The sequence below is a fragment of the Haliotis asinina genome, chromosome 5 (assembly GCF_037392515.1).
Source record: "Haliotis asinina isolate JCU_RB_2024 chromosome 5, JCU_Hal_asi_v2, whole genome shotgun sequence".
In the NCBI taxonomy this organism is placed as follows: domain Eukaryota; kingdom Metazoa; phylum Mollusca; class Gastropoda; order Lepetellida; family Haliotidae; genus Haliotis; species Haliotis asinina.
In genome coordinates, this window is record NC_090284.1 from 22626729 (window position 1) to 22649276 (window position 22548).

The 22548-nt window shown below is 37.4% G+C and overlaps 1 protein-coding gene across 2 annotated transcripts in view; it reads right to left on the reverse strand.

Moving 5' to 3' along the window:
- The window catches only part of LOC137285057 (cytohesin-1-like), a 71621-nt gene that overhangs the window by 40898 nt on the left and 8175 nt on the right, over positions 1–22548 (reverse strand). Inside the window, exons 3-4 of one of the 2 annotated variants that reach the window (XM_067817259.1) lie at positions 20393–20457; positions 3908–3974 (exon numbers count right to left, since the gene is read on the reverse strand). In XM_067817259.1, coding sequence (XP_067673360.1) covers positions 3908–3974; positions 20393–20457 — 132 coding nt within the window. Of the gene's footprint in view, positions 1–3907; positions 3975–9716; positions 10106–20392; positions 20458–22548 lie in introns of those variants that run through there. The other variant, XM_067817260.1, reaches the window with a different exon arrangement.

A 22548-nucleotide genomic window follows, 5' to 3' on the forward strand; every position in this document is an offset into this window, starting at 1 on the left:
GGCATGGCATGGCATGACAGCATGAAGGGGTGATGGGGTGGCCTCGGTGTCAAACTCACAATGCAAATGGATGTCCTGTACACAGAGACCTCCTTGTAATCAACAAGCGTCAAACTAACTGTGCATTTGTTTACCAATGACATTCCAGTTTTGCAGACATCTTGGCTCAGCCTCCATCTTCCTGTCTATGTTGGAATATTTAGCGTTTCATCACTCAAGCTTTCTAGGAATAAAAAACATGCCTTCAGCGGAACCTGCTCCTGATCGTGTCAGCACATCTGACATTTTGTGGGAGTTATGGTGGTTGCAAATATTGAAAAAGCCCTCGTAACACTTTCAGAAGAAAATGATATAATTACACTCAATAGCCATCTATTTCTGTAGTAATGGCAAAAAGTAACAGTCATTCTTTGAAAACTTGTACTCTGATGGTATTAGCAGTAAACATGTTTTTCATCTTGATGATCATCATCCCTGAGCTAGCTTCTTGCAATCCATATGGTGTAAGTGTTGATGAGGGAGGGAATGTGTGGTTGGTTTGTTGTTCAGTGCCACACTTGGCAATATTGTAGCAACATGGCAGCAGCAGCATCAGGAACCACCCATTCCCGTTAATCATTTCTTACAACCATAGGTTACTGATGACCAATTCTAACCCAGATGTTCAAGGGTGGAGAAATGCTTGAAGTTGGCACTATTCTAACTGTAAGACAGCAGCATCCACAAAACCAATGCATCTTGGGCCATTGGTTGATAGTATGAACAACAATTCATTTGATGGAATGAGTGAATATTGTTTTACGATGATTTTAGCTACATTCCAGCCATATCAATGCAGGAAACACCAGAAATAAGCTTCACACACAGTATCCATATGTGGACTTGAACATGGATCTTCAATGTGACGAGCAAACACTTTAACCATTACTACTTGCACTATTTTTTTGCTTCATCACATTTTCTTGTTCATTTCATCCTTGGACAAATTTGGAAACATTAACAAGAACTCTAACAAATGAAACTGTGTGCCATTTCCATGAATTACAAATGCATTATTATTCATGCTTGTCCTGTTCGCATTAAACTGGAACCCATGTTTCCTTCCTAATGAATCATAATTGTCTATCTCCTGTACAATTTGATAAGCACAATAAGTGACAGACATGTGACACATGCTAAAAGTCTTCCTGGATCATACAGTACAAACATCATCTAACCTCATAAGCTACTCAGAAGGTTCATAAGCTAAGCACCAATCACAAAAGTCTAATTGTTCAGCTGACCTCAATTTGACCACAGTATTATTCTTAGTCTACTGATAATTAGTCCCTGCAAAGAAAATTTTGGAGATTTTTTAAATTGTCTTTAAACATGATAGAAAGGAACCCTGAGAATCAGTTAATTTTGATCTCAAGAACTGTCGCAGTAAGGTAGATTTACTGGGGTCTCTTTACACTACAGAGTATATTTACATATTTGTGCTGTACACTTTGAAAAGTAAAGTCTTGGAAATGATGACATTTCCATAAGATATATGTTATCAAATATTAATCAGCATCAGTTACCACCAACATATCAATAACAAATGGTACATCATTTTGACAGTAGACCATATTTTCCCTACAAGGAACACTATATACCATGATGAATATCGTGAAGTCTCACAAAATATATTAGGGAGACTAAAAGATACCTAGTTATCAACAGTAGGTTGAGTTTTGTTTATACACACATATTATACTCACACTGGAAAACCAATGTCATCTAAGATAGGTATTTCAAAGGTGGGTTTTTCACTCTTTTTCACTGTACTGAGTTTCGAAGGTCATGGAGGCAATAATATCAGCACAAGAGCAAACCTTAGTAAATAGACACTGATTTTTCCATTGATATTTAAGTGATGCCAATGAACAAATGATAACATACGCAATGTTTTCAGGCAAAAGATATTTCTCTTATTAATGTTGGAAGAATTTTTGGCAAGGACAAATATAGTTACAACTACAATCCCTGATTCAAGCTCTCTCCCTCTTCAACCCGAGATTACCATATTCCTTTCACCTACAGATAATGACCTCTTTAGCACTTCTCCCTTTCACAATGACATTCCATACTACATTCTCCAACATGTTGGTTGTCAACTCCTCTCCTGAACAAGCAGGAGGCTTCAAGACAAGGACTGGCAACAAAGGGGATGTGTTGACACAGTAGATGGTGATTACCAGGGTTATTATCACAAGGTTACATCATGGCTGGTTATTTCATTTAGGAGAGTTGTTCGCCCCTCAGTCAACATCCTTGTGACATTAATAGAGGTTACTTCTGTAAGCCTGGCAAAGCATGTGCTGCGTGTCGGTATTTGACGGCCATTGTAGTGTCATACTGGTGCTACAAGTGTTATGACGATGGTAAACAATAACAATAGTTAGCGTCCACAGGAAAGAATTCCTTTCATCTTAGAGGTGGTTCAAATGAACTGTTTGCTGTGATTTAACCAGGAATTTTGTCTTGATGCCTCTGGCAGGAAGATTTGAAAATACATGGATTTCTCCACTTTCAATTAGGGAAATTCTATGTTACCCCAAATCCAATCAGAAATATTTACTGAACTAAACATTTTAAAGTTTGGGCATTCATTCAGTATACAGATATTGAACATATGGAGATTATCTGCATGTAAGAAGATCTTACAAACTGCATTTTTCTTTGCTTAAATAACTCCGTCAAATATCAGTTGTTTGGGAGCTGAGACAAACCACTGGAAAGAAACACTGGTCCTGGTAATTCTAACATTGCGAAACTGAAAAATTCGAACACAGAATGTATATTTGACCTGAGGATAACTGCAGGTTTAGGACCTGGTTAGAAATGGCAAAATGACTCAATAATGACATCATATCTGAATCAAACATACAGCATACAGCACAGTGAGCTGATACTTTCACCAGTAGGCTACCCTAAAACCCCTTTTAATCTCTTAATGGAGGGACTGAAATATCACGATGAGGACCATCTTGTTCAATGCAAGAAAGACAAGAAAAATAACAAACAAACAAATGATAATTATTGTTCATACATATCAAATTCATGACACCAAACCGATCTTCACATTTGGCACTGTGAAAAATCTGAAAATGCATTTTCATAACGATATACAAACCTGAAAAAATGACAGTTGCATGTAAGCCTCAAGCAGTGAGTATACAATTACAAGCAGAATGATAAGTTTATTAAATGTGACAATATATATTTTTAACTGACTAATGATAGACAGTGGTGGGAATTTAGGGGTTAACAGCTTTTCGAGATTTGCTACTGAAATGTTTAGTCTAGGTTCCCTTAAATTTTAAACTTAAGACTTAAGGGTTATGATGAGGACCGCAGCAAAGGTTAGGCAAATATCTGGACTCTGAACACACGTGCAATGTTAAGGTATCCTCATTTTCCACATCATTAGGGTCAGGTGACTTAAATGAGCTAGTTCCTATTACTGTGATAAATGATACACAATGATCTGCCACTCATAATGAATATGTTTAAGTCCAATTTGAAGAATATGAGTGTGGGTGGACAAGGTCAAGGCCAGACATCTGGGGAAGCAGCAGAATTATTGTTGCCTCAGGAATCCTCCAAATGGATGTTTCTGACATCCTGTGACATCATGTCAGTGTTTAAGCAAGCAATACCCTGTGAGCAAAGTACAAGCAATATCCAGACTCTTCAGTTCTGACACAATTAGCCCTGGAAACAATAGCCCCCAGCAGTCTTCCTCAGAAAAGGCAAAAAATGTCGCTGGGAGCAGATGCACTCAAGATACTGAACAGGAAATCTGATTTACTGACAGATATACTCAGATTTACCAGTAAATCTGAAGGGTCACATGAAGCATAGCCCAGCTAATGCCTACCTTCTTGGGGTCCATATTGAATTTCTTCTTCCCAATTGAGATCTGTTTGGTCTTGGGATCTGGTTTGCTGAAAGAAGCAGGAGAAGAAGTTATGAGTTAACTTAAAGGCAGCAAAAAAGTAAACAATTGTGACATTCAGTTACGTGGTTGATAAACCTCATAACAAGCTGCACTTGTCCTGAGTGAAATATCATACACCATAGCTACTTGTTAGAGCTGAAAAAGATCCCACCCAGAGTAGAGATAAGGGTACTAATTGACACAGATTACACAAATTGAAACAGATAATAAGCCTTTCTTCTGAACTTATTTGTTACAATAGTCACATCCTACTTGAATTACATCAAGGATTCTAAATCTTGACTGATAAACAGCTCCTCAATGTATTTATTGAAAAGGACCTGACAGAAACATCTTTCCTCATTCACCAAAATTCCAACACCACACCCTACAGTGTCTTGTATCAAACACTTGAGCTTTGATTACAGTAAATGTAGTTGTGTCTGTTGAACATCAGGCCATCATTCCTGGGAGGAAATGATGTATCTACAGGGATAGTAAAAATATGCTAGAATATAATGTTTCAGGTGTTTATATTTTCATAACCACCTGCAATTAAGTCAGGAACTCATATATTACTACAAAAATATGTTCATGTAATGTCCTTCTTGATAAGCTTCAGCAGGACATTTTGGATGAGACAGTGAGTTTATGTTAAAACAGGTTTTAGAAATATTCCAGCAATATCATGGCGGGGGACATCACTGATGGGCTTCACACACGGTAACCATGTGAGGAATCAAACTCAGGTCTTGGCAGTGATGAATGAATAACATTTTGGAAGAGAAATCCTGTGAACCCACTTACAACAGTAAATACAATCACTGTGGATTTTATCTTGATCCAATAAAGTCTAAGCCAGTCATTGCCATCTCACACAATGGCGACAAGAAGGCAATAAATACTACTGATATCAAAGCTAGTTCAGTTCTTGAATTCAACTTACATGGAATGGATATACACACATATAGAAAGAAACACACACACACCAAAAAAAAGGTATCTGGGACATCACTTGGATTAATTAGCAGCAATTAGACTGAAATAACCTGTGGACAATCCAGGTTTCAGATAATAAGGAAAGCTTCAAGTATCTGGACCAAGTGCCAAGGTATCTGAACCTAAAACATTTCTAGCCTGAACACCATTCATATTAGGATACCAATACAGCCTGAAATCCTCCTATACCTTTACCATCAGACAGACTGACCTTGGGAGCAGGCCAAGCTGCACCCGTACTGAGGATAGCACGAAAATCCAAGGATCTCTTAAATACTAGAACTATGAGAAGAGACCATTGACTTTTGGTCCTAAATACTAAAACTGAAGTAACTGAGGTCAAAGGCTGATTTGTCAAACGTGATAACCTTGTCCAATACAAACTTAACTTAGTCCTTCCTAGAAGTGAAACGGAACACAACGTGTGATACAGAACTATTTTGAGTATCATGCAGCATGTAAAATATTCATCACTGCTATGATGTGTGACATAGCTGTTTCCACTGTTTTGACTTCAGAGCGACACAGTTGCGATACAAAGCATCAGTAACAAGTCCACATGACACTCTGTAGCCATCACACTGAATAAACTTTGTCCTTTAGTGAATGTGATCATCCACCAAACCAAATATGAAACTATGGCTACAGGCCTAAATACCACTTAGTGTGACTAAGGTTCACCAATGGAGAATCGTTTTTTGAATTCAAAACAACATCAGGTGATAAGACAAGTGTTTGGAACAGACTGTGACTATGTGTGACTATGTGTGACTATGTGTGACCAACAAATTCACAATTAGAAACACCATCAAATGAAAAACAGAACAGAAGTTAAACACTAGTAAGATTTTAACATATTCTTCATTCACTACCCAAGAGGATGTTCACAAGATTCAGTAAGTCAGCTGAAAGTATCATCATGAAAGACTGTGAAAAACTCATAATCTGTGAAAACAGTTTGATCAGCTATTACTTAACATAATCACAGTTTCACTCACTCCAAAGTGAATGAGGGAAGGAGGGATTTAGTGCTACGCAGACAGACCAGACAGTCCAGTGATCAACAGCATGAGCATTGATCTGCACAACTGGGAACTGATGACATGTGCCAAGCAAATCAGTAAGTCTGACCTGTCAGTTGTCTCACAGTCACCTTTTGTGGCAAGCATGGGTTGCTGAAGACCTGTTCTACCCTGGATCTTCATGGGTACAGCTGCATGAAGGGGCGGTGGGGTAGCCTAGTGGTTAATGCATTTGCTTGTTTGGTGCCTGCAGCCATAATAAAGCTGGAATACTGTTAAAGTGGCATAAAAATTAACTCACTCACAGGTCCAAAACAACAAAAGCACTCATGACACTATATTACCCATATTGCTGATCAGTAGCCTCCATTATGTCTGTGTACAAAAGCAAACAATTTCATCCATAGTCAACACAAGCTTTCCTGTCCTGCATCATTTGCCAAATGATGTAGGGATGAGGATCCCACACTTTCTATATATATATATACATTTACCAGGATATATGTACACATTTCATCACAGTGTCACTATTGTATTACAGTCACCTGACATACAATCATATCTAAACACAACTATGAAATACCACGGCACATCTAGACAGATCAGTTACATTAGCTCCCACTGGCATTCTTATGGAAACTGATAAATTTGAAACTTTTCCTCACTCTGGTGTAATTGTAAGGGGTGTAATTGTTCCTATGAAACAGACCAGTACAATGTACTTGGAATAGAAAGTAACTGCAAAACACACTTCAAAGTGAAACTTAATCTGTGCTTTCAACCAACAACCAGCAGATTCTATCTCTGCAAAGGGAAATAACTCTAAGTTGCCAATCAATGTTAATCCAGTATACTGTATTCAGCAAAAAACGTCACAAACAAGTATGAAAGGCAAACAAAATTTCAAGTTTTTTTTTTGTTTTTGTTAAATCCATCTTTTGCACTGGAGTGGTCAAAAGTGGTCAAGAGTTATAATGATCAAATTGTGGACATGTCTTTTCACATTTGTTGGACAGGTTGAGCCAGTGTTCGAATTAACATAGAAATCTGTGTGAAATTCACACAAAAAATTAATATAAACATGTGCCTTAAAACAGCAACATTTAAAAAAACAATCAAGAGATTTTGAAATGATTCAGGATCATGATGAAACTTTCACACCCGTAAGACCTGGATTACATATTTATAATTTTATTTCTGAGCACACTCTGACAAAACCTACACTGCTGATACGATTCCTTTCACAGAAACCATTGTCCTGACAAAAACACAACTACACATATGCTGAGCAATTAGTTTGACTGACTTTTGGGACCGAATCTTATTACAGTGTTCGGGTCTAGGTGTGGCCTCAATTAAATGGAAAAGCTGTTATTAGTGGTTTAATGATAACACTTATGTCAACAAAACAATTAATTACTGCACATGAGAACAAAATGCCACATTAAAGACAAAAGCAAAATTGTTTACTTTTTCCTATATTTAATAGTTCTAATTCTGAAACGTTTACACATCAAACAGTTCATACAAGCTGTAATTCATTCCAATAACAATCTCCAAACAGAACCTTGTGCACTTAAGTCCAAACATATCAAAAACAAAAACTGAGAACAATTTTGAGTCTATTTACTAATTCAGTCAATTGGCGACCTCTGACATCTTGACATGCAGCTTTTATAATCCCCAAAGTACCAGAGTGGCTTTTGAGTTGTTAAATGTCATCTCTAATGTGCCATCTACTCAAAGTGCAAATGTCAGTCTATTTCCTTTGTATTTGTGGACAAGTAAGACTTGGCCATATCAAGTCAACCAAATCACAGTCTGTGAGTTTAATCAGGTGAGCAGTCATGGCTCATTACGCCTGTGATAAAGACTGATCAAATACCCATTCTACTCCCCTTGACAAGACCTTTACATGACATGCATACAAGTCAACCGATCTGTCACACTAACTTCGTCCTTGGCAGTAACAAAGTTTAGTCTTCAGTCTGAATATTTTTGGATGGGTACTTGACAAATTTTAAGACAAATTCTTTTCTAAATAAGCATAGTGACCCAAATAATTGCATAATACCTTGACAGTGCAAACAAACACAGTCTTCTGTACTAGTAATCAGAGGATATGAACACACAAATCTTTAGACCTTATGTTTTTTTAAAAGCTCCACTTTTATGGTTAGATTAATTTCCTCATGTTATGCAGCAGAATGACAAGAGCTGGCTATTAGATTGATAACTGAAACATTGTCGAGTGGAAAAAGTTCAAGAATACTGACCTGAAAATTGTGTCATGAATAAACTGTCATGATGTTATAATTTAAGCATATAATACACAGAGTATGTTTGTAGTCATGGTTTAAATCATGTTGAGAATGATGTTTTTGTCAGCAATCCGTGAAGTGAGAGTGAGTAAGGGTGTATAATTGCCCTCAGCAACATTCCAGTATGGGGAATCCATTGACGGTGTCAACCAAATCAGCAAGCCTGACCACCCAATACCTCTTACAACAAGCACAGTTGCCTTTTATGACGAGCATATGTTGCTGAAGACCTATTGTACTCCGAAACTTTCATGATACCCACACTGCAATATAAGGTTAAGAGTGACAAAATTTATTACCACTCATCAGTTACATGACATAAGTCAACACTTTTTGCATTAGCTTGAAGTTCAACATTAATACCTATCAATCATCAGTCTATAGTTAGATAATGATTATCATTTGCTATGATCTATAAAGATAGGCAGTCCTGGAAACTATCTTACAATTATAAATATCTGCTGAATTAAAACCCTGGAGTAATGACTTGTGACAGAATCAAGAGCAGAATGAGTATTTCCTGTTCTGGTCAAAGGAGACTCAAAGCTTACACTACCATGGCATAATCACAATGAACTATGGCATACTTATTCCAGTTTCAAACATCCCACAGATGTTCCACACAATATTGGGATATTTAAATGGAACTGTGCCAACAGTTTTTCATCTTCCTGGGAAATGGGAAAATTAGTGATCGCCTTTCTCCCCGAGACACAGCAGTATCGAGAGCTGGTGCATCTTTGTGCAGTGCACCTTCATGTAGCATGACATTCACACACTCTGTGTACAGTGTAATCACATTTCCCTCTTACTATGAAGTCCTGGAGGAGATGCTAGCGAATTCTTCTTCTACTTTGAGAAATTTGTTTTGTGCTTCTTTGTTGAAGTTTTGACAAGACAGGTTTACAATTTATTGATTCTCCAAACACTTGATGATGGATTTCTTGGGAGTTTTTCATACTGAACTTTACTTATTCCATGACGCATTGGTGAGCAATATGGCTGTTTGATGAGGATGCAATGTGTTCTGTCAGCTGATGATGGAGGGACCATATGAACACAGCCTCAGGCATGCAATGATCAAATACTAAAAACTTAGGACTTAGTTAGTATATGAAAAGCATTATTAGCAATCAGCTATGCCTCATCAGTGGGCTTAAGATAAGGGCCATATTGACGTATGTAGAGACTAAAAATATGCACGATATGATAGAAATTAATTTAGAAAACATAGCAGAGACGCACTACAGCAAAAGGTCTTAGAATCAATTACATATTTATCTGAAGAAAGTATTGTTTTATTGATTATTGGCCTGTTTTACACAAGAGTAGCAATGTTGTGGTGGTCCACTGTCCTCAAAACACTTAAATCAACAAAGGTGTAAATAGGTATATGGTCCCTCCTACCTCATTGTTGTCATTCATTGTATGTCCACCTGGCCACAATGTTTACTGTTATAACAACTCCACAGTCACTGAACATGGTAATTCTCGATATGCTAACGTCCTGACCACTGCCTCATGAAACACATCCATTCTACACAATCATATCCAAGTGTCCTCTGGTAGAGTACATATCCACTTGAGCATATATCACAGAAAAACTGGCTGTCTAGTAAGCCATGGTGTCATCCCCCGCGCTTTCTGCCATATTGTAATGTGGGGGTACTAACACTGAGTCCCTGAGACTGGCAACTTCAGAAGCCCGCAGGAGATGCTCCCTGCCCTCTCCTATAGGGGTCGGTTCACCAGTAATGAAGTCAATAAATACTTGCTAGAAAGCTTGGTTACGATGAATAATGATCTGAACTTGAGAGCCAGGTATGTTGTAAAATACAGGAATAGTCACAATCCAGTCAGGGTTAATCAGAATGAGCCGTCCCATAAGCATTTAGGTGAATTATGATGAGAAAACCATCAATTAAATACGTCTGTCAACTAAAAGTCATTTCAACACAACCTGTGTCAACTTACACATACACCATCTCACAGTTAATGTAGAAATTTCATCTCTTCCGTTAACATTAGCAAAACCCACAATCCTTTGTCACAATATTTAGGACCAATCAGAAGCAAGTGAAGGCTGATCCGAGCAAAATTCTGCATGAAGCATACACATGTAGCAAGGACTAATTGTGTCATGCTCGATAAATACTACCTAGCAGTTGGTATAGGTTAAACTCATTAACTCTCCTGGATATCAAATAATTCATGCTGAGTATGTGTAATTACTGTTAATACCATAGCTTTCGTCAATAGCTGATGTGGTCTGTGCAGCATAAAGATCCGAAGAAGTCATACTTCACGCAAATGTAAATTGGTCACAGGTGTGAAATATTAAAATAATACTTCACATGGGACTAATTACCATATACATATACTTGATTACATCAATTTCTTTTCTAAAACATGAAAAACATGTTTATGAGCATGATGAATGTCAATAACCAAATTCTATAAAGAACTCTTCATTGAGTGGATAAGTATTAAAACTAGTATAAGAAAAAACACTGAAATTTGAGCCATGACACGGCAGCCCTGACTAAATGTGCAGAAATGGAAAGCACTAAGCATATGTTAAAAAAGAAGGATGCTGTTTTTAATTCAGTTTTTCATTTCAGAACACATTTTCAAATACCATTCAAAAATATATTCAGGGGTTAAAAAATCCCATCACCTGACGCCCAGAACAAGTCAGTTTTCATTTTTGTTTGATCAAATAACGGTATCTTACTTGTCCGTGGACTACTAGATAATTTGCAGTTATGGTCTCAAACTACAAATAATCTTGGATTTAATTTCATATCTGCTCATAATGAAGCTATTATGTTTGCAATAATAATAAAGTAGAGCTAGTGGAGAGTGAAATTATCACTCTTCGATAAATAGTCAAGTAATCATTAACATCAAGCACTGTGTCACAAACTCAGGGTAACAAGTTACTTTCTTGAAGTCACTTGCCCTGTGGCAAGTAGCTTTTCAACATATTTTTGAACTCCTGATATTTAGATTCAACAGCATCATGAACATGTATTTCATGATTTTTAGTACAGCATTTTCCCCGGGGAAACTATGACAGTATTTGTGTATTCAGTTATTGCTCTTTCCTGTCTTCTACAGAACATGAAAAGGCCCTGCAATATGTGGTAAAGTGTTCAAGGATTTCCTCTGTGGAAACCATTTTTTTCCTGTGTGATGATACCTTGTAGAAATTTCACCACTAAACTGACTCACTATGAGATCACATTTATTTTCATTACGTAACTAAAATCCCACAGCATGGAGAAGAGTGAGTGATCCTGTATAGTCATTATCTACCAACAAGGATAGTGGCTGTACAAAGTCCCAGTGTTTGATATGATTCTAGTGCTGGTCTGAAGAATGCAAATTACAAGGATACTATTTATGTTACATTCTTCACATCAACTTATGTCCACAATCAATGTCAAAATGAAACAGTATTTCAATCTTTGTGACTAACTATTTAAAATGACACTGACTAGCGGACCTGAATGTGATTGCTGATGCAGCGGAACCTGTATGTTCATTTACATCATGGTGAGATTAGAATGACAAGAGAATCCTCAACTGATGCAGAAAATAGACAACTGAATTAGGTCACACCCACAAGAAACAGGTATGATGCAGACCAGCCAAAGATGATCATTTTAAAAAAAGGTCTGGGATGCAAACTCAGGTGCTGGAAGGTCTGACTGACACTAGTGCGTGAACTCTATTCTGGTTGAAAGTTTGAACTGGAAATTTGCAATTATCAAAAAAAACAACTTTAAATGGATTTCCTAAAAAGTACATTCAAAATGGTTGACTGACTTTCCTAATTCACAATCTTATATTTCCTTTGAAGTAATGATCTTATCAACAAACTAGTTAAGTGTATTGATTTTAAAAACCCTAAATTTTTTGAGATGGTCCCTGTCAGCAGTTGGACTATACCATGATATAAGTATATGTATTCTTCCTGTGCTCAGCCACAGCCCTGAAAGGGGAACACTGAATGAAAGCCTGGTATTCTCTGTGATATATAGCTGCCTACAATGAGAGAGCATCCCTCCCACCCCTCCAACACAATGGCCTGATCCACCTCACAGGAAGTCAGTTTGGGAACACATGTGCAGTAAGTTTCAGGAGGCAAGCCCTGGGTGTTTTCATGCTGTATGACCCAGGGGATGCAGGTTATCAACTATCAGGGCTAAAATACTGCCTCATGTAATGGGACATTTGCACTGGTGAGGGCACTGTGTGGAAAGGACAGTAATGTGATAACCCCCAGGCAGATTGGCTAGTTCCTGACACTGGTAAATTTTGGTGTTATCAGCAAGACATTTGTGATCAGAATTCTTTGAATCTGTAGCATTTTATCATACTTCCTGATTATGGTCAGTGAACAATTCTCCAATATTACAGTAAGGAAGTGTCAATACAACAGGCTACTTCTTTGAAACCATGGACCAGTGAGAACAAACAAAATATGTTTATTATAATAAGCAAACTATTTTCACGATATTTAACTAGTGACACTTCTTTGTAAAATGACTGACATTCTTTCGTGTTATTTACTGGAATAACACACTTTCCTCAATATAGAATCCTTACACAGAATCGGGGCGGTGGGGTAGCCTAATGGTTAAAGCGTTCGCTCGTCACGCCGAAGACCCGGGTTCGATTCCCCATATGGGTACAATGTGTGAAGCCCATTTTCTGGTGTCCCCCGCCGTGATATTGCTGGAATATTGCTAAAAAGCGGCGTAAAACTAAACTCACTCACTCACTCACTTACACAGAATCATTTAGAGACATACAAAATGCTCTCATACTAAACAAAGTAATACAAAGTACTAATAAGTGGCAAAAAAGGCTAGTGATAAAACTTCAAGGTACAGTTGATGGAAAAAAATATTAACATTCACATCTGGGACTGCATCCTCACAAGATACTGGTCTTTGAATTACAAATCAAACGGTAAAAATGTGACCTAATGATTAAAATCTGAAGTACAAATGAGATATCCTGAACTTGTTATTCATCAAATATATTATTAAGCACAATACACACTGAACATTAAAGATTTAGAGTGTTTAAAACATAACAAATAGATTTCATATATAGCAATCTGGAACAGAATACAGAAAACTATTACATACAAGTAAGAGTGTCAACGATGAAATTTTAAACACTAATCCACAGAAATTGTATAAAACTAATTTAACTTGTCCTCAGAAACAGCCACAAGCAAAATCCAAAAATGTATGAAAAACGCAAAAAATCAACCCTAACGACACAAGTCATTGAGGATTACCACCACTTAATTTTTGTGTTGTCCCCGGTTCAATTTTCAGCAGTCTCGGGCCAACTAGCTAGCACGAATATCAGAGGCTGCTAAACCCATGGTACAACATGATCCATGTACATGTAACCAGTACAACATGTATACCAAATACTCACACTTGTATACAGAATCCCATCATAATTGTCCCAGTCTACACAAGCAAGTGTCCAGTCAAAGCATGGGTTTGCTGCATCCTGTACTGACCCGTCGATGGATGACCATGCTGTCATGGCCGACTTCATCTCTTGTAATTAATGTAGCAGATTGTGTCATGACTGTCAATGAGCAGTCACTGTTTAGTGTCCTGATAGATGACATTATGTAAGTTTCTACAGCCATGCATTAATTACATGCAGTCATTGTCCAAGCCTGTTTACATGGGACAAGTGATTGTTTTGGTATCAGGGAAAGGGTTTGTTTTTCATTCAAGTAAAATGAACCATGCTGACAAGACATTTCTTACAATTATATAATACTGACCATAACTTTAAGAGAACATTCATATATCAGTGAATCATATGTAGTCTTGCCACAGAAATATGTACAGTTAACAGTCCCTGTTTAAGCAATTTCAGAAAAATGGGTGGGTGAGTGACTTTTGTTTAGATTTACACAGGTTTCAGCAATATTCTAGCAATACTGTGGCCAGGAATATCTGAAATGGGCTTCACATATTGTATTCGAATCAGGTATTCATGTTTTCAGCATGATAAGGAACACTTCAAACAATAGGCTACACCACTGCCCTGGTAATTTAGGTACCAAGACCTAGATTCACAATATAACATGACATTATGTAAACAGGCAGAAAACTACTTCCTGTCTTAGTTTAATGAAACTGAAAATATTGGTGGAAATTTATACCTTCTGTCAATGTATAAGGCCCATCCAACTAAGATTTGTGATGAACTGGTTAAATTTACAGCTAGTCAGGTGTGGTAAATTTTTTAGATGTTCCACACATCTGAGTAAATTTACTTTATCTAGTGTCTGGTCTGGTTACATCCTTTTTGGGCTGTGACATTCTGAAGCTACCAACCTTGGTGTCTGGATGGGCTTTTGGCTTAATTCATACACTGTTTTCTGTTTGATGTTTTAATGTATCACTGTGATTGTTTTAGAGTTCGTTTTGCCAGTTGTGATTTCATGATATCCCCATAATGCACATCCCCTGCACTATGAAGATTAACTAAAAAGATGGTACAACTTTTTCTCTTACACTTGTCATTTTGGTTGACAAATATCTTTCAGAACTTCACATTAATACTTAACAATAAACGACATAATAGGATATCACAGATATCAGGTCCCAATCATATCAAATCGGATAGTAATATCTCTTTCTATTTCGAAATTACGAACTTTTATACTATAAATTTTAAATATTTGTAATACTTATTCCACCTCATACAGTGAAGATTTCCTTGAAAGTGCACTGTTCGAGATAGGACAAGTTTAAAAAATATAATTTCTTCAAAATCATAAACATTAACAAACTTCATCACCATCCTCTTCCTCAACACCCTTAAAAATCACTATTCTCCAATTTTCATAGATTAACATCATTCATTGTTCCCTGTGATCTCTCTATGAATGATAATGAATCTGACTTAACTCCTCTGTGCATGTTTAATCATTATTCCTGATAGCCATCAAGACCCTTCACCTCTGTGTGAGTATGGTTTTACACCATTTTTAGCAGTATTCCAGCAATATTATGACAGGGACACCAGAAACTGGCTTCACATCTTGTACCCATGTGGGGAATCAAACCCAGGTCTTCGGGGTGACGAGCAAATGCTTTAACCCCTAGGCTACCCCACCTCCCTATCTGTACCTCTAGACAACTGGCTGCACTAAAGCTTGCTGGAACTGTCACATATGTATCTATTTCTACAACACTGTTTTCCCCATAACATAGAGAACCCCCATCCCATAACCTAACTTAACCTGTTTCTAATATCAGATCCCAACTTCAAACATTATCCCTGCAAAGCTCATTATAAAGGATTTTCTTCCTTTCCCTACTGTGCAGGGCAGAGTTTCATGCCTCACAGCCTAAGATGCTTATGGAACAGAGACGCCAAGATGGTGAAGATTGCTGGTTATATATGCACACAGCTGGCAACAGTTTGTGGCATGAACACAGTCAGCAGCTACCAACATTCTCCATTTTATTTATTCCTGTTTCATTTAAAAAGGTGGAGTTTTTTGTGTATTCCCAAACATTTCAACATAATTCTGCTTATTCCATTTTCATTTGAAAATGTGGAGTTCACTTTCATTTATTGTCGATCTAAATTTTTGTAACCACTGAGAAATTTTGAAGCATTGTTTTCAACAAATTATTTAAACTTCAAAATTTAGTTACGTTCAAAATGCTATACATACATTCACAAGATGAATTTTTGTCAAGGCAAACAGTTTGTTATGTCAAACTTGCAGTATTGTAAAGGCACTTAGAAAGGAAAAAAGAAGATTAACTTAACGTGAAGAAGCTGAAAATAGATAAACAAGATCAGAGTGACTGTGCTTTCTTTACATCAACTTCACTTTATCCATCAATACATCACAGTTAAAATCTTTTCACTTACTTAAAGCAGGAACTTTTCATTGATGTAAACTGACTTCATGCAAACACACACAAATGCTTGACAAGCACACAGTCTCTAAATAAACTTATGTAGAAAAGCAAATGTGAATAATTCAATAAAACAAAAACACAACTATATAAGAACCCATCGTTAATCATGTCAGAGTATTGATTGCTGGAGCTGAGAAAGAGATGAGAATGGAAAGATAATATTTTAATAAAAAAAAAAAGTTCTTCAGGGTCTGTAAGAGACAAACCCACATATCACCACAGTATGTCTTGATGATGTGTCATATGGTCACATGGGGCACATTGATATAATTGAAGAATACTTAAGTCTAGACTAGAATAAACTTAGTTGGGATGTGAACAGCTTGAGCACATCCTGACAGCTGTTGTTGTCTTGGAAACACATTTCACCATGGCTAAATTCAGATATTTTTTAGCTCCAATAGGGGATGGGTGAAGTTACATGGCCCTCACTAAGGACACAGCTTCCTTTCCAAGACCTGATATACAGCCAGTACTAAATGGGACTTGCCATTTTCAGATGGGTCTAGTTCTTCTATCTATTTCTATTCATAAAAGAATAAGTAAATCTCAAAACAAACTACAATGTTAAATCTTTGTTAAAGCAAAAGCTACTTCTGTGTCTCATGAATATTTTATTACAATGTAAGAACAGTCTATTCTTGGAAACATAAAATTGATAACTTGGGTCTAAAGAGAATTAATTGCAAATGATAGTCTTAAATCTGATAATGGCCCTTGCACCACAAAATCTCAAGCACCAAAGAGTCAAGTGCCATCTTGTGTTGACAATAATTTTTGAAATATGATCAGATCTGCATTAAAACTCTGCTGCAAAACATAATCGTTATTTGGGCAGTGAGTGAGTGAGTAATTATGGTCTTATTCCACTTTTAGCAATATTCCAACTGGTGGTGTTCAGATTATCAAAAATAATCGAAAATTGAAAGAAGGACTAAGAATGATTATTGACTGTTAAGAAAGTATTTCTGATGCATATGAATTTTGCTGTTTTAGTATATCTCACTTGAACGAAGTAACTGACCATTAAATTTGATGAATATTCATGAGCATACATACACTCAACTGCGTAAAGCATTATGCATTGTAAATTTCAATGCATTTTATTGCTTAACTATAATCCCAGTTCTTTCTTAGGTGCATTTCATTGCATGACAGTATGTGTTATAAAAAAACCCATAATGTAATAAATTAACAAACCCGGAGAAAACCCTTTATCATTTGTGCTGACATTAAAAACATATATTTTGATGATACACAATAATCGTTCACCACAAGTCCTGCAACACTTGATAGTTCTGATTCCCAACACTAATTCCAGCAATATAACAGGAGGGGACACCAGAAATGGGCCCTGAAGTGGGGAAATGAACCCAGGTCTTCAGCATGACAAGCGAATGCCTGACCTACTAGACTATCCCTATTTGATCAGTGCTTTTGTTCTTTATTACTGATACTCACAGCCAAACATACAGTGGATGCTGAAACTAGTTCAAACAATAATTCAGTTATATCATGACGTGTCAGCTTAATGTGAGAGTTCTTGTCTTAGGTATTTGACACATTTGAGAAATGGCATGGAGCTGACAAATCACCAAAAAGAAAAACATTAATTGCCACCAAAACGGATTTGAACCCATAATCCAAAGTAATTGGCATGCTTAGGAAAGGTAACTTGGGACCCTGGGATATATACATATCAACATTATCGTAATACGTGACAGACCTATGCAATGGAAAATTATTTATCACTACTACTACACTGATGTTTTTCACATTTATTTCATTATTTTTTCAGAGACAGACAATGAAGAAAAAAATTCTTTTGGATAGAAACCATGGTGAGATTCATAGATGTATTCAATTGGTTGAAGATAGACCAAGGTAATTACTGTAAGTGATGACTTCACTGCTTCTGACAGAGTGCCAGAGAATGGCAGCCACTTCATCTGTGTGGTGAGTAACAGTGGGGAGAATTTACCTGGATAAATAACCCTCGCCACTTGTGGCTGTAGCCATACCTATGTCCAAATACCACCCTCTATATATAGCCAATGTCAGATCATAGATGAACCATACAGCACCCGGGTCTCAACTCTGCTGATACATGTACATCCATTATTACCTAACATCTTCACTTGGAAATGTTTTAACATAAATCATACCACCCAATGACTTTTTCTGAAAATTGTAATTCTGTAAATGACTACTGAGATTTTAGAAGAAACAAACTTTTGATACACTGTTCACTAATAGTGTTTGACCCTCTAACAAATCCTGCAGATATGCCAACGGTCCCCAACCTGCTGGCCCCAGTGTCCAACTGAATATATTACAATAACTTTGTCTGAAGTTGTTATTTGTGGCATGTGACACTTGTCCACTGTTGATAAATTTATGTGTTTGACATTTGTCATTATATAATGTTAATAATTTCATTGCCAATTATGAGAAATGTTAAATCTGAAATGTGTGTCTAATTTTACTCTTTGGGTCCTGTGAATTTTCAGTGAGTCAGACAGACATCTGAAACTTACAGGACCCAGTGTCCTGTTACTTTGAAACACCATTCATGAACACTGTTGATATATCAAAACATGGGTCAATATCAAGACAGAAGTTTATTTAATGTCTGACATTTTCATGAAATTTCACAAGCTGTCATGGTTGGCCCTTGTTTACACTCTGTGTTTGTATATACTGGGAACACACAGTAGTTTACCCGAAGAAGGGATATGAGGTAGCATATTAGCATTGCAACATTGTCTATGAAGAAAAATGAAATCCATACTTCTAGAACCCCTTTCTCTTTAGTATACTCAAAATAACATGACAGATTTGGAAAGTTCAAGGTTTTCTGTCACAACCCAAATGCCATAAATTCTGGGGCAAAAATGGGTAGGAGTGAAAAAGAGAAGAAAATCAGCTGGATGTCTTTCTCCTTGGATTTAGACACTTCACAAGAATCACCCCTGCATGATCAAATTGCAGAAAATGCTCATCCCTGTATATTAAAGATTTACAGGGGACCCCCCATTCAAATATCATGGGATTAATCCCAAGAATCCCAGGACCACATTAATTTCAAACACTGCTGACTAGGTTTCAATAATTTGTATTTCTCATTTGCCACACACTAATATTCCCATTGTAAGACTGTGTGTAAATAATGTAAGTAACAAAGTCCGGACTCTACAGTCCTTTTAGTCACCTCCATTGAACAGTAATAGTATACATTTCTTTGGATCAACTCTAATAGGAATCATCAAGGACTGTCCAACTTGTCTTCACAGAAACTTGTTCAACCAAGACATAAAAAAGTTAAGGCCTACAGGGGAGAATTTCACACACTCTGCCCTTAGGTCATGAATTAATATGTAACTCTAATACTACATAATGTGTTATCATGTACAATCTCTTCTTGTACAATATGTTATAATGTAGGCGTTATCTTCAAGTAAATTACATTGTGGCATAACACACCATGTGGTACATTTCACAGAGCGTTATCGTGTATGTATGTTATCATGATCACATTAGAACTACCCAACTCCATACTTCAGTGACCGTAGTTCCAGATCGGTCATCAATACCAAGAATCACATGGCATGCAGTTGATCAGCATTTAATACGAGCATTCATGTCTTCACACAAGACTAAGCTAACAGAAATATAATGACATCTCCAATAAATGCTGACATGAAAATACAAGCAGTACTAAATTCACAGAAATATAAAAATCTTAATTCCACAAGTGAGTGACTTTATGTTGTTTGATTCAGCAGTCAGCAATTGTCCAGCGATATCAAAGCATGGGAATAATCATCCCTGGACCTGGGGAGCTAGTGGTCAATAGCATGAGCACTCTACTTGAGACAGTCATATCGATCCACGTAACTCTGACAAGGTACTTCTGTCCCATGAATTCCCATGGGGGGGAAAACATATGGCAGTGTTGATCTGAAATCCTTTCTCCTCTACCCAGCTTTTTCATACAAGCCAGATATAAAATGAATACATAATTACATCACATAAGACGATGGTGCTGATTGTGGTTAATTGACCAAGTTACCAAATAAACAGTCAACTTACTACTCTTCCACCATGTCAATCCCCTCCAGCTCGGTGGTAACATCATCAATCTCCTTCTTCAGCTCCTAAAATCAATCAACAATATGTTGTAAGGGCTGGCCAACTAGAAACATTATTCTCAACTCGTTAATAACAGCATGTGTTTCAACAGCATTTGAAATCGTTATAAATCATGGTAAATTGCTGACTGTGCAATATCACCTGACACTTTGATGCATTTGTGTGGCACTTCCAATCATTAAACAGATTTTATAGTTAATCTCTGACAGTTTTTTTCAGAGGACGTGTTCTTGAAGTGCATGTTGTACATCCAATTATATAGATTTATGCTTCTAGTTTGCGGGAATGAATGAATTTAGTCTTATGTCACTTCTTTAGCAATATTCCAGCAATATCTTCACGAGGACACCAGAAATGGTTTCACATATTGTATTCATGTAGGGAATCAAATCCAGATTTTCATCATGAAGAACAACCGTTTGAACCACTAGTGAGTGAGTGAGTTTAGTTTTACGCCACACTCAGCAATATCCAAGCTATATGGCGGCGGTTTGTAAAGAATCGAGTCTGGACCAGACAATCCAGTGATCAACAACATGAGCATCGATCTGCGCAATTGGGAACCGATGATATGTGTCAACCAAGTCAGCGAGCCTGACCACCCAATCCCGTTGGTCACCTCTTACGACAAGCATAGTCGCCTTTTATGGCAAACTTGGGTTGCTAAAGGCCTATTCTACCCCAGGACCTTCACGGTTGTTTTAACCACTAGGTAACCCTACCACCCATATTCTCTGCGTGTACACTTTAGGGACAAGTTCTATCAGTAAAATTAGGCTGAAGTACATGGTTACAAACAACATGGCATTTAAGTCTACTTGTGAAATCCAAGTATCAATTCACTGGACATTCCGATTGGAGATTTACCAGCAGAGACTTCCATTGCAAACTCTACTAGTAGTATCGGAGATTCTACCAGTAGAGACTTCCATTGCAATCTCTACTAGTAGTATCGGAGATTCTACCTGCAGAGACTTCCATTGCAATCTCTACCAGTAGTATCGGAGATTCTACCAGTAGAGACTTCCATTGCAATCTCTACTAGTAGTATCGGAGATTCTACCTGCAGAGACTTCCATTGCAATCTCTACCAGTAGTATCTGAGATTCTACCAGCAGAGACTTCCATTGCAATCTCTACTAGTAGTATCTGAGATTCTACCAGCAGAGACTTCCATTGCAATCTCTACTAGTAGTACGAGAGATTCTACCTGCAGAGGCTTCCATTGCAATCTCTACTAGTAGTATCGGAGATTCTACCAGCAGAGACTTCCACTGCAATCTCTACTAGTAGTATCGGAGATTCTACCAGCAGAGACTTCCATTGCAATCTCTACCAGTAGTATTGGAGATTCTACCTGCAGAGACTTCCACTGCAATCTCTACTAGTAGTATCGGAGATTCTACCTGCAGAGACTTCCATTGCAATCTCTACCAGTAGTATCGGAGATTCTACCTGCAGAGACTTCCATTGCAATCTCTACCAGTAGTATCGGAGATTCTACCTGCAGAGGCTTCCATTGCAATCTCTACTAGTAGTATCGGAGATTCTACCTGCAGAGACTTCCATTGCAATCTCTACTAGTAGTATCGGAGATTCTACCAGTAGAGACTTCCACTGCAATCTCTACCAGTAGTATCTGAGATTCTACCTGCAGAGACTTCCATTGCAATCTCTACTAGTAGTATCGGAGATTCTACCTGCAGAGACTTCCATTGCAATCTCTACTAGTAGTATCGGAGATTCTACCAGTAGAGACTTCCACTGCAATCTCTACCAGTAGTATCTGAGATTCTACCTGCAGAGACTTCCATTGCAATCTCTACTAGTAGTATCTGAGATTCTACCAGCAGAGACTTCCATTGCAATCTCTACTAGTAGTACGAGAGATTCTACCTGCAGAGGCTTCCATTGCAATCTCTACTAGTAGTATCGGAGATTCTACCAGCAGAGACTTCCACTGCAATCTCTACTAGTAGTATCGGAGATTCTAGCAGCAGAGACTTCCATTGCAATCTCTACCAGTAGTATCTGAGATTCTACCTGCAGAGACTTCCATTGCAATCTCTACCAGTAGTATCTGAGATTCTACCACC